Source organism: Galeopterus variegatus, unplaced genomic scaffold, assembly GCF_000696425.1.
Source record: "Galeopterus variegatus unplaced genomic scaffold, G_variegatus-3.0.2 Scaffold1309, whole genome shotgun sequence".
Lineage (NCBI taxonomy): Eukaryota > Metazoa > Chordata > Mammalia > Dermoptera > Cynocephalidae > Galeopterus > Galeopterus variegatus.
Window position 1 is genome coordinate 233,194 of NW_007727420.1, and position 14,102 is coordinate 247,295.

The window sequence follows — 14,102 nt, forward strand, 5'->3', positions numbered from 1 at the left end:
CGTTGGTAAAATATACAAGGCTTGTCTCTAATTTGACAGGCATTCCACTCAAGATCTGTTGTGAAACGTCTCAGAATGTCCGTGTTCTTCTGTTCCATTCTTACCCCGGGGCCTCACCTCGCCCCCCACCCCTCTGCACACCTTCCTTCCCTATTCCCCTCACCTTCTCCACCCTCCTCCCCAAGTCACACCCCACCTTGCCTTTCGTTCTATTTTTGCAGGTCATTTATCTCCAGGCTTTGAGATCTGCATGGGGGAAGCTGTTTCAGCAGCCCAAGCCGGGTGAGTTATGCTGCCTGGGGGAGGTTTGCGTTTACTGACGGATCTCCAGCCCACTGCTTTGCCCCAGTTGAGCTAGAGGTGTGATGGGTGGCAGGCGAATCCTGTGTCTCCACTGGCAGCTGGGAGTGGGATGTCGCAGTGGTTCCTGAGGCTCTGTGGCAGAACCCAGCACGATTTCACTGAGCAGGCAAACGGACCAGCTTTGGGGCTGTTTGAGAAATTTACAATCACCTTAGAACACATAAAAGGGTGTTAGGGTTCTTGAGCCAGGATTTTTCCATATATCATCAAAACGTGTATCTCACAACACATGAGAGTGCTGGGTTCAAATCCCAGATCCCAACACTCATTTGCCGTGTGACTTTGGGACAGTAGCTGCCTCTCTCTGAGTCTTAATTTCCTCATCTGTATAATGAGGATGATATTAATAGTCACCCTATAAGGTTATTGTAAGGCTCCAGTGGGGTACTGTAATATGCCTGGCATTTAGTAGGTACTCAGTAAATGCTAGTGTGACTGCTCACGTTGTCACCATTTCAAAGCAGCAGAGTTGGACCTCCCCTCCATCTATTATAATATTCTTGATTATCCCACTCCATTGTGCTGTGTGCTATGCCCAGGAGATGTGATTTAACATCTAATACTTTTGCTTGTGGGGCTGGAACTCCTCTGCCCTCCCCACCCAACAGCAGACTTAATTCTTCACCTGCTGCCTCGGGGTCTTGATCGAGCCTTCCTAACTCCCCCTCCCACTGCCCACCTCCTCAGGTCATTCTTGCACAATTGTTGTATCTATTAGATCTCTTCCATCATTCTGAGAGGGATCGATAGTTGCTGGCTTGATTTCAGTGCGTGTCTGAGAAAGTGTGGTCAGCTGGCTGGTTTCTCTCCCCCTTCTCATTCATCTCAGCCCGTAAATGTCGGCTAATCCCACGGGGTCTGACAAAGTGATAAAACGATTTCACTGAGACAGTGCTGGCCCCTGTGGCAGGTAGTCAACATCAGCTGGGGACACCAGGTGAGCCCCCGTAAATGTCGGCTAATCCCACGGGGTCTGACAAAGTGATAAAACGATTTCACTGAGACAGAGCTGGCCCCTGTGGCAGGTAGTCAACATCAGCTGGGGACACCAGGTGAGCCCGGGATCAGACCTTCGAGGTGGAGCGAGGTCCCTTTGAGGCTGGGCTTCATCAGTTTCTCCCAGTCTGGATCCAGACTGATGCTCCTGGCAGGAAGGTGAATGCCCAGGTCCACAAGGCACACTGCTTGGCTCAGGAGGCTCCTCCCTGGGTCCATCCAGTTCATTCCACTGGCCAGAGTAGTTGGCCACATGCTGCAGACATATTCACCAGGGGGCGATTTGCCCACGCAATGGCTGCAACTGCCATTTGGCCCCTGTCCTATTCCTGGATAATTCAATTTAACTTGACAAGGGTTTACTGAGCAGTTATTAATGTGGCTGGGTCTCTTTCCCACTGGTCACTAGGAACAAAGGGCAGATTCAGAGAGGAGCAGGAGGAGAGAATTGGTGTTTGTGATTGACATAGGTCAGCCTCCCCAATCAAAACCTACTTCCTCTCCTGCCTCCTCTGCCTTATTTTGTGCATGCTCCTCCTCCTCCTCCTTCCACTTGCTCCCTCTAATCCTTACTCGTGGTCTCCCCCCATCTCTGTGTTTCATCTTTATTTTCTTTTCCCACATGCTCCACCATCTCTCTCTCTGCTTTTCTCTGCATCTTTATCTCTTCCTCTGTGAGTGCAAGTCCCATCTCCGCTGCTCTTTTGGCCCATCTCCTTCCCTCTGGGTCTCTGTCTCTGTCTCTCTCTGTCGCTGTCTTTCAGTGTCTCTTCATCTCCATAGCTCTCTGGGTTGCCGTCCTTTTGCCTTTCTCCCCCTCCCTTAATTGAACCAAATAACAAAAAGGGTGGGCGTTCTATACAAATCCTGCTCTTGAAAACATTCTTTTAAAAATGCAGTTAAGCATCCCACCATGGCCGCTGCCATCACCTGCAGGGCTGTCTTTCACTCTGGTCTCGGCGCAGCAAGTGTGGCCGATCTCAGCATGGGACTGTCATCTGTGTTCTGTGCTTTGACCTTTGCTGGGTGAGTTCACTTTGTTCTGAACCTGAGCGCTTTCCCACAAATTGACAATCCATCCTTTGTCAATGACCCAAAAGCCTAACACGGGCACTGACTCTCCAGTTCCTCTCCAGTTTCAGGGTCTCCCTTTTCCAGCCCACTGGAGATCCGCAAAGATGATCTTTATGTTTTCGAGTGGAATAAAAGCTCCTGAAACAGTTTCATCTTCAGGAATGTGAGAGTTTGGAGAGCAATCTGAAGGACATTTAGCGCATACCTAATGGCTTGTGGAATGCAGTCAGCAGGTTGACTTTTAAGCCCGGTTCTGCTATGTCCTTGCTTCTTGCCCTTGGCCCAATCATTTCCCCTCTCTGGGACTCTGTTTTCCCCATCTAGAAAATGGGGCTTGTAGACCCATCCCACTGAAAACAAAGTACTTGAGATAAAATGCACGGCAAAGAGCTTGCAGCTCCCCCCACCCCCACACTTAGCTGCGCCCTATGTGGGGGATGCTATGGACTGAGAGAATCCAGCTCTGCCACACACGTGCCCTGGGACTGTGGGGGCACCTCCTCATTTGGTCCTCACTTTCCCCACTTGGACCCTGAGCCTGTAGTAACATGCTCTGCTCTGGAGGGTCCACAGGAGGCCCCTGGAGTGCACAGGGCCTGTACAGAGCACTGGCACTATTCTCGGTGTCTGTTAGGATGGCTGCCACTGCAGGGTCATTGAGACAATGACATTTCCTCCGTGGGAGTCACGGCTCGGATGTGGGAGGCCCGAGTTCTGTCTCCATTTCTGTCCTGACTCATGATGTGACCTTCAACAAGTGACTTCATTTCTACCTTTTCCCATTTCCTCTTCTATCAAATAGGGATAATCATATGCGATAAAGTGCTCGGAGAGATAATTGCGATGTTAAATCAAGCCATTATTATTCTGTGCTGGCTTTTTAAATAAAAATGCTTGCGGCTCCTCCGAGCCCTCAGCTGACTACGATGTAGAAGTATCGTGAGTAGATAAGAGGGCAAGAGGACCCTTCCCTTTCCAAGAACTCTGGGCCCTGGCTGGCCCTTCAAATGATGGCGTCTCAGGCAGTCCTGGCGAGGACACGGCAGGAAGGTGATACGCCCTGTTCATAGATGAGAAGACTGAGGTTTGTGGAAGAGATTTCCTTCCCTCCTAAGGAAAAGGAAAATCCCAAGGTGAGGTCCCCAGGTCCTCTCAGTACTTGTCTGGAGAACAGCAGGGGACACCAGAAAGGGCTCTGGACTCTGGGTGGGGGGCGGGGGCAAGCTGCTTGCTGCTTCTCCTGCCATTTAACCCCCCCTGACCTCCTGGGAAGAGGGACATATACTGACAAGGCACAGGGAATGTTTTGTTGTTGGATAATATGTTCACGTGCCTGAAGACCTAAGAAAATCAGCTTAGAAACTATTAAAATCATTAGAATCATAAAATGGCTATAAAATGAATGAGGGCAGGGGTCAGCAAACCTTTTCTGTAAAAGACAGATAGTAAATATTTTTGGCTTTCTGGGCTGTACAGTCCCTGTTTCAATAATTAATTATGATTTTGCAGCAAGAAAACAACTGTAGACACAGACGTAAACAAACAGGCGTGGGTGTTGTATTAGCCAGGGCTCTCCAGAGGGACAGAGCCAACAGGACGTGTCTATATACAGAAGGAGGTTTGTCGTAAGAAAGTGGCTCTCGTGATCACAGAGGCTGGAGAGTCCGAAATGTCCCTTCCTGTTCGAGGAGCATCGACCCTCCTCACCTACTAGTAGGAGGTTTGTCGTAAGAAAGTGGCTCTCGTGATCACAGAGGCTGGAGAGTCCGAAATGTCCTTTCCTGTTGAGGAGCATCGACCCTCCTCACCTACTAGTCCATCTTCCCCCCCTGGGCTGTTACAAGCGCCCCGAGGTGGTGGCTGAGGAAACACTTCATTAACTGCCCTGTGGTTTTTCTTTGTGAGGCCAACTGGTCCACCACGTCTGTGAGAGGCCTTCCTTTCACCACAGGCCATGCAAGCCCTCCTGGGGTCATTCACCTGACATCACCCGTCATGTCGCCAAGTGTCGCCAAGTGTCTTGCCTCCTACTTCTCATCATGATGGACAGCAGGCTCCTTTTCCCCTAAGCTCAGGCCAAGTCAGAGACGGCAGGCAGGCAGGATCCTCTGATGTCTGACCTCCAAACTTCATTCAGCAATCTCCACTGGAAAGGTGAAACTGTTCCCCCGGGACCCATCCAACTTGGCTCCATAATTTGTTTATCCTATAAAAGGAAGGAAATAGGATTGCTTAGGCATATCTCAAGGCCGATGTGTCTCTGTTGGAGTCCACTTTTAACACAGCGGGATCTAGTGAGGAGCCTAACTCTCCCATTGACAAGCCAAGGGAACTTGGACACGCAACTCTCCTCTCTTAGCCTCAGTGCCCTCTGTACAATGGGTATAAAAACACCCACCTCTGGGGTTGCTGTGAGGATTAGGACTAATGCACAGCCTGGCACTGAGTAGGCAGCCCCTGAGAATGGGTAGTTGTTACTGGGTGGAAATGATCATGAATGAGGGGCACTGGGCCCCACCTGGCACACGGTAGTCCCTCCACACGGGGCAGTTCATTCGCTCAACAACACATTTTTTGTTTCCATTGTGTGCCAATTCCTTTATTATCTCTCTTTTTTGTCCTCTTCTTTTCACATCTCCTATAGCCCAAGTACGACTAGACGGGAGCCTTCATTCTCTGTTGTTTAGAGCACCCACTATGTTCCAGGCACATGCCCAGTGCTCACACACATTTCTTAATCAGTTCCTACACTAACCCTCTGAAGTATTATTATTAGCCTCACTTTACAGCTGAGAAAACTGAGACACAGCAATGTTAAGTCATTTCCCCAAAGTGGTGGTAAGTGGTGGGCTGGGATCTGAGTCCACATTACTAATCACTTGGTGATCCTGCTTCTGGGTCAGGAAGGAATTTGAGGTCTTGTCTCTCCTTTCTCACCGCCTGTACCCCCCTGCCACCTCACGCTGCCTCTCCAAGCTGTTAGAGTGGGCAATTTAGAGGTTGCTAACTCATAGGTGCTTGGCAGTGACAGACATGAGGGAAGCCACTGATGGGGAAAGTGGTGACTGGGCAGCCTGTGTCCCCCTCCGTGACCACTGCCATATTGGAATGTAAGCCCAACATCTCCAGGGCTTTTGATTTTTCAAGACAGGTTGGAAATTAAGGTTTTTTAATGTAAAAATCTCTCAGTTTTAAAACGTTCCCTGTTTATTCACTCAGCTAACTTGGTGTGGAGGTCCTGTTCTCATCCCAGCCCTGTATGAGGTGCTGGGACACCATCCACCCATCCATCCATTCATTCACTCACTCATTCCTCCATTCATTCATTCATCAATTACTCAAACTTCCTTAGTCTTCCCATCACATTTAGAACAAATGCAAACTCTGCCTTGGTCCCTGAGGGCTGACGTTATCTAGCCTCTGCCTATTTCTCTGCTTTTTCTACCCCAGTCTGCTCCTTTCTCCACCCTGGCCTCATCATCCTCAAACACACCACACACACTTGAACCTCAGGGACTTTGCATTTATAAACTCCCCCTGGTAGGGGACTCAGAAATGTAAGCGGTAGTTGTGTGGTGGAGCCAGCACAGGTGTCTGTGGGAGCTCAACGGAGAAACCTAATCCAGAGAGACTTCCTAGAGGAGGCAACTGATGCTGAATTTTGAAGAATGAGTGAGTTAACCAGGTCAGAGGGTGATGGGAGTGGATAAGGAGGGGTGAGAAAGGCGTTCCAGGCAGGGGGAACTCTGTGTGCAAAGACTTGGAGGATGGGGGGCATGGGGAATTTGTTTTAGAATTGCAGGAGGTTTGGTCAAGCCCAGGTCAGGCAGAACTTGCACACCCAGTCTGCCTGGTGCTGTGTACTTGCTGGGATACCTTGGACAGATTATGTAATATCTCTGTGCCTCTATTTCCTCATCTGTAGAATGGGGAGAATATCAGTCCCAGACTTATGGGGTTGTCAAGATGACCCCTTACATACATACACATACACCTACATACACATACGTGACTGAGCACAGGGCCTGGCACAGAGTGAGCACCTGGCAAATGTCAGATCTCCATATGAGGATAGCCCTTGAGTGCCAGGCAAAGGGAACAGGCTTCCTCTGGAAGGCAATGAAGAGCACTGAAGGCAGGACACAGGGCAGAGGTGCAGTCAGATTTGAATTTCAGAAGAATCCTCTGGCTGCTGTGTAGAGGGTGTCCAGGAGGACAAGACTGGAGGCCACTCTGAAGCCAGGAGGAAGTTGATAGGGAACCCTGGAGGAGAAGCTGCAGGCTGGGGATCGGGAGTGCATAGCGGTTAAGAAGGTGAGCTCTGGAGCCAGACTGCCTGGGTGCAAATCCCGGCTTTGCCACTCAGCAGCTCCAGAATCTTGGCAGGCATCTTAACGCGATCTCCTCGTCTGTAAAGTGGGCATGACAGTAGCACTCATGTCACAGAGTTGCCTGGGTGCAAATCCCGGCTTTGCCACTCAGCAGCTCCAGAATCTTGGCAGGCATCTTAACGCGGTCTCCTCATCTGTAAAGTGGGCATGACAGTAGCACTCATGTCACAGAGTTGCTATGAGCATGAATGAGCTAATCCATGAGGATTGCTCCGAACATCACGGGGACTTAATAGCCATCAGATCAACTAGAATTATCATTAAATATAAAGTTAATGGATGAAGAAAAGGATGAGGCTGACACCCTTTTTGCCTGGGACAAAGAGATCTCAAATTGGGCCTCCTACCTTAGCTGCCAAGCTGTGTGGGAAGCCTCCAGCCAGGAGTTAGAGGGTGGTGTAGGCCCCCTCCCCAGTGGGTTAATTCACTGCTTATAACAGGAAGCCACCATCACTGATATCAGAAAACACGAGCTGCCAGCTTTGCAACTACATGTAAACGGTGCAGCTCACTCGCCAGGAGCCCTAATCCACTCAGCAGCTGATAGAGCATGAGAGAAACTGGGGGCAGGAGAGAGGCACAGGATGGATACAAGTCCTCTTCCCTGGGTTTTGCCCTCCGAGCATCCCTGTCCAGGGGAGCAGACCTTGTCCAGCCTCGGGAGGGGCACATGGGCCTGAGCTCTCATCTTTAATTGCTGTGTTACCTCAGGAGACTTACTGAGCCTCTCTGATGCCCACCTGTCACAGCTGGTGGGTGGAGTGAGTACAGTACACAAGTCAAGGGCCCTGTACACAAAGCCTCCCGGGTGTCACGGAGGGCTCAGCCACGAGTGCATTGAAGCTGCTCCAGAAAGTGTAGTCGTTACATGTGGGGAGTCAGACAAAGGGCCTTGCACCCGAGCTCCACCACCCAAGGCAGAACCTGTGCAGTTCACTGAATGGGAAGTGCCCACTCACTGTAAAGAATAAATGGGGTGATGGATTTAAGGGCTCAGGGCAGTAGGAGCTCAATAAATGGCCACTGGGATCATTATCAGGCATGCTCTGGTGGGGAAACCCACTCAGTGCTTTGAGGCAGGAGACCCTCGTCTGAGCTCCAGCATGGGGCTCTGGGATCCATGGGGTGGAATCTTCAAAAGTCTTGAACGTTTACACAAACAGGGCAGTTTGCAGGAATGGGGGACGTGGAGGGAAGGAGGACAGCCATCTCTGAGAGTGGCATTGGAGGCATCAGGTTACAAAGACTGGGCTGGGTGAGCATGGAGCCCCTAGCCCAGCCAGGGTGGGGTGTCTCAGGGGAGCCCCACATTTCTAGTTAGGGGAACTGCAATGTGCCCCCATTTGAATGGCTTTGAGTCTTGATATTTGGCTTATAAAGAGTTGACTGAAAGGGACATTAAACAGAATATTTACGAAGCATTAATACATCTGCAAAGTATTTATTGAGGACTTACTATGTGCTGGCCATGGTTTTAGGTGCTAGGATAAGGCAGGAACTGACAGGGTCTGTGCCTTCAAGGAGATAATACTCTGTTTGGGGAGGTGATAATCACTACCCCAACAAACAAACAAACAAACAAACAAACATCAAGTTAACAGGAAAGTGTGAGGTGGTGAGTGTTCTGGTGGATGCAAAGCACAGTGATGTGCAAGAGACCAGGGAAGCTACGTTGGATACAGGGGCCAGTCAATGCCCCTCTGCTGATGTGACATTTCATTCAGTTCATGTCAAGGAGTGAGTGATGTGAAAAACTGAGCTTGGAGAACCACAGACAGAGGTACAGAAAGTGCAGAGGCCCTGAGGTAGGCGCAAGCTTGGTGTGTTTGAAAAACACAGAGTGAGCATTACAGAGAAGACAAGACACGGCTCCTGCCTTCATGGATCCAAAGTCCAAAGACTCACACAGCTAATTACTAAATAGTGGGTGATTTTGATGGAAGAGGCACAAGTTGCTATAGGAGCTCAATAAATGGCCACTGGGATCATTATCAGGCATGCTCTGGTGGGGAAACCCACTGCGTGCTTTGAGGCAGGAGACCCTCATCTGAGCTCCAGCATGGGGCTCTGGGATCCATGGGGTGGAATCTTCAAAAGCCTTGAACGTTTACACAAACAGGGCAGTTTGCAGGAATGGGGGACGTGGAGGGAAGGAGGGCAGCCATCTCTGAGAGTGGCATTGGAGGCATCAGGTTACAAAGACTGGGCTGGGTGAGCATGGAGCCCCTAGCCCAGCCAGGGTGGGGTGTCTCAGGGGAGCCCCGCATTTCTAGTTAGGGGAACTGCACTGTGCCCCCATTTGAATGGCTTTGAGTCTTGATATTTGGCTTATAAAGAGTTGACTGAAAGGGACATTAAACAGAATATTTACGAAGCATTAATACATCTGCAAAGTATTTATTGAGGACTTACTATGTGCTGGCCATGGTTTTAGGTGCTAGGATAAGGCAGGAACTGACAGGGTCTGTGCCTTCAAGGAGATAATACTCTGTTTGGGGAGGTGATAATCACTACCCCAACAAACAAACAAACAAACAAACAAACAAACAAACAAACAAACATCAAATTAACAGGAAAGTATGAGGTGGTGAGTGTTCTGGTGGATGCAAAGCACGGTGATGTGCAAGAGACCAGGGAAGCTACGTTGGATACAGGGGCCAGTCAATGCCCCTCTGCTGATGTGACATTTCATTCAGTTCATGTCAAGGAGTGAGTGATGTGAAAAACTGAGCTTGGAGAACCACAGACAGAGGTACAGAAAGTGCAGAGGCCCTGAGGTAGGCGCAAGCTTGTTGTGTTTGTAAAACACAGAGAGAGCATTACAGAGAAGACAAGACACAGCTCCTGCCTTCATGGATCCAAAGTCCAAAGACTCAAACAGCTAATTACTAAATAGTGGGTGATTTTGATGGAAGAGGCACAAGTTGCTGGGAGAAAGAAAGGAGGAGCATCTCATCTAGCCTAGGAGGTCAGGGAAAGCTGCCTAGAGGANTCAGATCAACTAGAATTATCATTAAATATAAAGTTAATGGATGAAGAAAAGGAGGAGGCTGACACCTTTTTGCCTGGGACAAAGAGATCTCAAATTGGGCCTCCTACCTTAGCTGCCAAGCTGTGTGGGAAGCCTCCAGCCAGGAGTTAGAGGGTGGTGTAGGCCCCCTCCCCAGTGGGTTAATTCACTGCTTATAACAGGAAGCCACCATCACTGATATCAGAAAACACGAGCTGCCAGCTTTGCAACTACATGTAAACGGTGCAGCTCACTCGCCAGGAGCCCTAATCCACTCAGCAGCTGATAGAGCATGAGAGAAACTGGGGGCAGGAGAGAGGCACAGGATGGATACAAGTCCTCTTCCCTGGGTTTTGCCCTCCGAGCATCCCTGTCCAGGGGAGCAGACCTTGTCCAGCCTCGGGAGGGGCACATGGGCCTGAGCTCTCATCTTTAATTGCTGTGTTACCTCAGGAGACTTACTGAGCCTCTCTGATGCCCACCTGTCACAGCTGGTGGGTGGAGTGAGTACAGTACACAAGTCAAGGGCCCTGTACACAAAGCCTCCCGGGTGTCACAGAGGGCTCAGCCACGAGTGCATTGAAGCTGCTCCAGAAAGTGTAGTCGTTACATGTGGGGAGTCAGACAAAGGGCCTTGCACCCGAGCTCCACCACCCAAGGCAGAACCTGTGCAGTTCACTGAATGGGAAGTGCCCACTCACTGTAAAGAATAAATGGGGTGATGGATTTAAGGGCTCAGGGCAGTAGGAGCTCAATAAATGGCCACTGGGATCATTATCAGGCATGCTCTGGTGGGGAAACCCACTCAGTGCTTTGAGGCAGGAGACCCTCGTCTGAGCTCCAGCATGGGGCTCTGGGATCCATGGGGTGGAATCTTCAAAAGTCTTGAACGTTTACACAAACAGGGCAGTTTGCAGGAATGGGGGACGTGGAGGGAAGGAGGACAGCCATCTCTGAGAGTGGCATTGGAGGCATCAGGTTACAAAGACTGGGCTGGGTGAGCATGGAGCCCCTAGCCCAGCCAGGGTGGGGTGTCTCAGGGGAGCCCCACATTTCTAGTTAGGGGAACTGCAATGTGCCCCCATTTGAATGGCTTTGAGTCTTGATATTTGGCTTATAAAGAGTTGACTGAAAGGGACATTAAACAGAATATTTACGAAGCATTAATACATCTGCAAAGTATTTATTGAGGACTTACTATGTGCTGGCCATGGTTTTAGGTGCTAGGATAAGGCAGGAACTGACAGGGTCTGTGCCTTCAAGGAGATAATACTCTGTTTGGGGAGGTGATAATCACTACCCCAACAAACAAACAAACAAACAAACAAACATCAAGTTAACAGGAAAGTGTGAGGTGGTGAGTGTTCTGGTGGATGCAAAGCACAGTGATGTGCAAGAGACCAAGGAAGCTACGTTGGATACAGGGGCCAGTCAATGCCCCTCTGCTGATGTGACATTTCATTCAGTTCATGTCAAGGAGTGAGTGATGTGAAAAACTGAGCTTGGAGAACCACAGACAGAGGTACAGAAAGTGCAGAGGCCCTGAGGTAGGCGCAAGCTTGTTGTGTTTGTAAAACACAGAGAGAGCATTACAGAGAAGACAAGACACAGCTCCTGCCTTCATGGATCCAAAGTCCAAAGACTCAAACAGCTAATTACTAAATAGTGGGTGATTTTGATGGAAGAGGCACAAGTTGCTGGGAGAAAGAAAGGAGGAGCATCTCATCTAGCCTAGGAGGTCAGGGAAAGCTGCCTAGAGGAGGTGACGTCTAATCTAGGACCTAAGTGACAAGTAGCAGAAGAGGAGAGAAAGGGGTTTCCAGGCAGAGGGAACAGCATATGCAAAGACTCAGAGGTGGGACAGAGCCTGATACATTCATTAAGGGAAGTGCACGTAGCTGGACGTGTCTGGAGCGCAGAGCTGCAGTGTTGGAGTGCAGGGATGGGACTGAGGGTATCCCTAACATTTAGGCAGAGGGGCCAGGCCTGACCTGCCCAAGGGGTCTGACCACGGAATTAACATGTCAAAAGAAGAGCATTTTAGGGTGGGTGGGAGGGATCAGAGGAGAAACTGGAGGCAGGGATGCCACCATGGCGATGGGATGAAGGTGGAGCTGTGTCAGGTGGGTAGTGCTGGGGTGGAAAAGGCAAACTCCAGAGACCTCACAAAGCAGGAAGGACTGGCCTGGGAACAGTCTGGGGAGCAGGGGACAGAGGCAGGTGGTGGGTTTCTCAGAGGACTCAGGAAAGCATATCACCCAGGTCTTCTCTCCTGATGGGTAGTCGAAGTAGGTTTTGAAGTCTGGAAGACCCAGGTCAAGCCCTGGCCTGTTCACTTCCAAAGCTGTGTGCGATTACTTCCCCTCTCTGAGCCTCAACTTCCCCATCTGTCAAACGAGAGTAGCACAGACCACCTTGCAGAGCTGTTGTGCAGACTGAGTGTGAGCCTGTAGGAAAGCTTCTGCACATAGCAGACACCCGGCCCATGTTCATTCCCTTCCTTGATCCTTGGCCTTGGGCACCCACTTTACGTCTCTGAGCCTCAGTTTTCTTGACTGTAGAATGGGAACAAGAATGCTTACCCTGCGGTGCTGCCAGCAGAAGTTAAGAGATGACTTTGCAGGTCAGGACATACCACCCCAAGTGGTGATCACAGATTTTACTATCTTCTCTCTCTCTCTCTCCCCCCAGCAGGAAGAGCTGGGGCAGAATGGCGTGGCAGGGGCTGATGCTGGCCGCTTGCCTCCTTGTGCCCCACTCCGCTGCGGCGGACTGCCTGTCCTGGTGCTCCTTGTGTGCTGTGAAGACCCAGGATGGGCCCAAACCCATCAACCCCTTGGTAGGTTTCAGGCAAGGTTCCTTGATGCTCAGGTCCTGGGGCCTGTGTGAGGAAGGGAGCACCTGTGTGTGAGCCTAGAGAGGGGAGGTCGCAGGCTTGGGCCACTGTGTTTGTCCTGTAGACGGGCCCCACCTGTGCAGTGCTTATCCTACCCTGTGGACAGCCTGTGCACCAGAGGCTGCTGTCTTCCAGCTCCCATCCCCACCCCAGATGTCATCACCATGAACTCACTCAGGCCAGGACAGAGACTAGGTTTCCAGGGAGTATGATGCCTGGCAACAGGGAGTGTCATTCATGAAGTGCTGAATTCAGCAGTCAGCAGCTCTAGATAAACTTTGCAGGGCTTCTCACCCCGGGGCTGACGGGCATCTCCGGTTCAGTCACTCCCATGGAAAGAACTGTCTCCGCCACCCCTGTATGCCAGGATCTGGCTGACAGAGTCAAAGCCTTGGCCCTCTCCTGGGTCTTAGCATCTGTTGTCCTGGCCTTGTTGGCTTTGCTTTGAGTCAAGCTCCCCCACGTGCCTCTTCTGTGACATCAGAAAGGCTAGTAGAGGTACTGAAGGTGGGGGTGGGGGGGCAGAACATAGGCTTTGATTCTGCCCCCTTCTAGCTCCATGACCTGGAACTCCATCTCTAGGCCTCAATTTCCTCATCTGCAAAATGGAGGTGATTCCATGAGATAATGATGGGAGTATTTAATACACGATTCCAGCCACCGTGTGCTGAGATGTGCGCAGTGTGCTAGGTGCTGCCCATGCGTGACCTCAGGACAGCACTGTGGTTAAGCACAAGGACTCATGGCATTAGACGGCCTGGGTTCAAGCTCCAGTGTCGTCTACTATGCGTGACCTCAGGACAGCACTGTGGTTAAGCACAAGGACTCATGGCATTAGACGGCCTGGATTCTAGCTCCAGTGTCATCTACTATTGTCATTGTCATCGTCATCATCATCATCATCAAGCCTATGAAGTAGATACTATTGTACCCCCACCCTGGGCTTGATGAACCCTCATATGTCCTCTCACATGTGCTCTAACATTCTGCATTGCTCTGTCCCCCTTCATAAAGGGTTAGTAGCATCCTTCACACCTGGGAAAGGTTGGGAGAAACAACTATTCCCTTTGGGTCTCAGAAGTGGAAGAGGAGGGGTGAGCACACAGAGCACTATGGGAAGATCTTACTTCCAATTTTGCCATTGCCACCTATAGCCATGTATCCTTGGGAAAGCTGTTTCACCTCTCCAAGTCTGTTTTCTCATGGTTCACATGGACACGAAGTCACCTACCTTTGTGCATCATTGGGAGCATTAAAGCGGGTAGCCCAGTGCTTAGCAATGGTGGCTAATTTTTATTTTTCCAGACATCAGACAGGGGACTGTGGGACAGGGCAGTGCAAGTGTTTTAATAGTTTGATGGGGGTAACATTA

The 14,102-nt window shown here is 50.4% G+C and overlaps 1 protein-coding gene across 1 annotated transcript in view; it reads left to right on the forward strand.

Moving 5' to 3' along the window:
• Nucleotides 1–224: 224 nt before the first annotated feature.
• PDYN (prodynorphin) overlaps nt 225–14,102 on the forward strand; it is a 15,677-nt gene continuing 1,799 nt past the window's right edge. The window contains exons 1-2 of the mRNA XM_008576198.1: nt 225–282; nt 12,526–12,673. Coding sequence (XP_008574420.1) covers nt 251–282; nt 12,526–12,673 — 180 coding nt within the window. The 5' untranslated portion in view covers nt 225–250. The remainder of the gene's footprint in view (nt 283–12,525; nt 12,674–14,102) is intronic.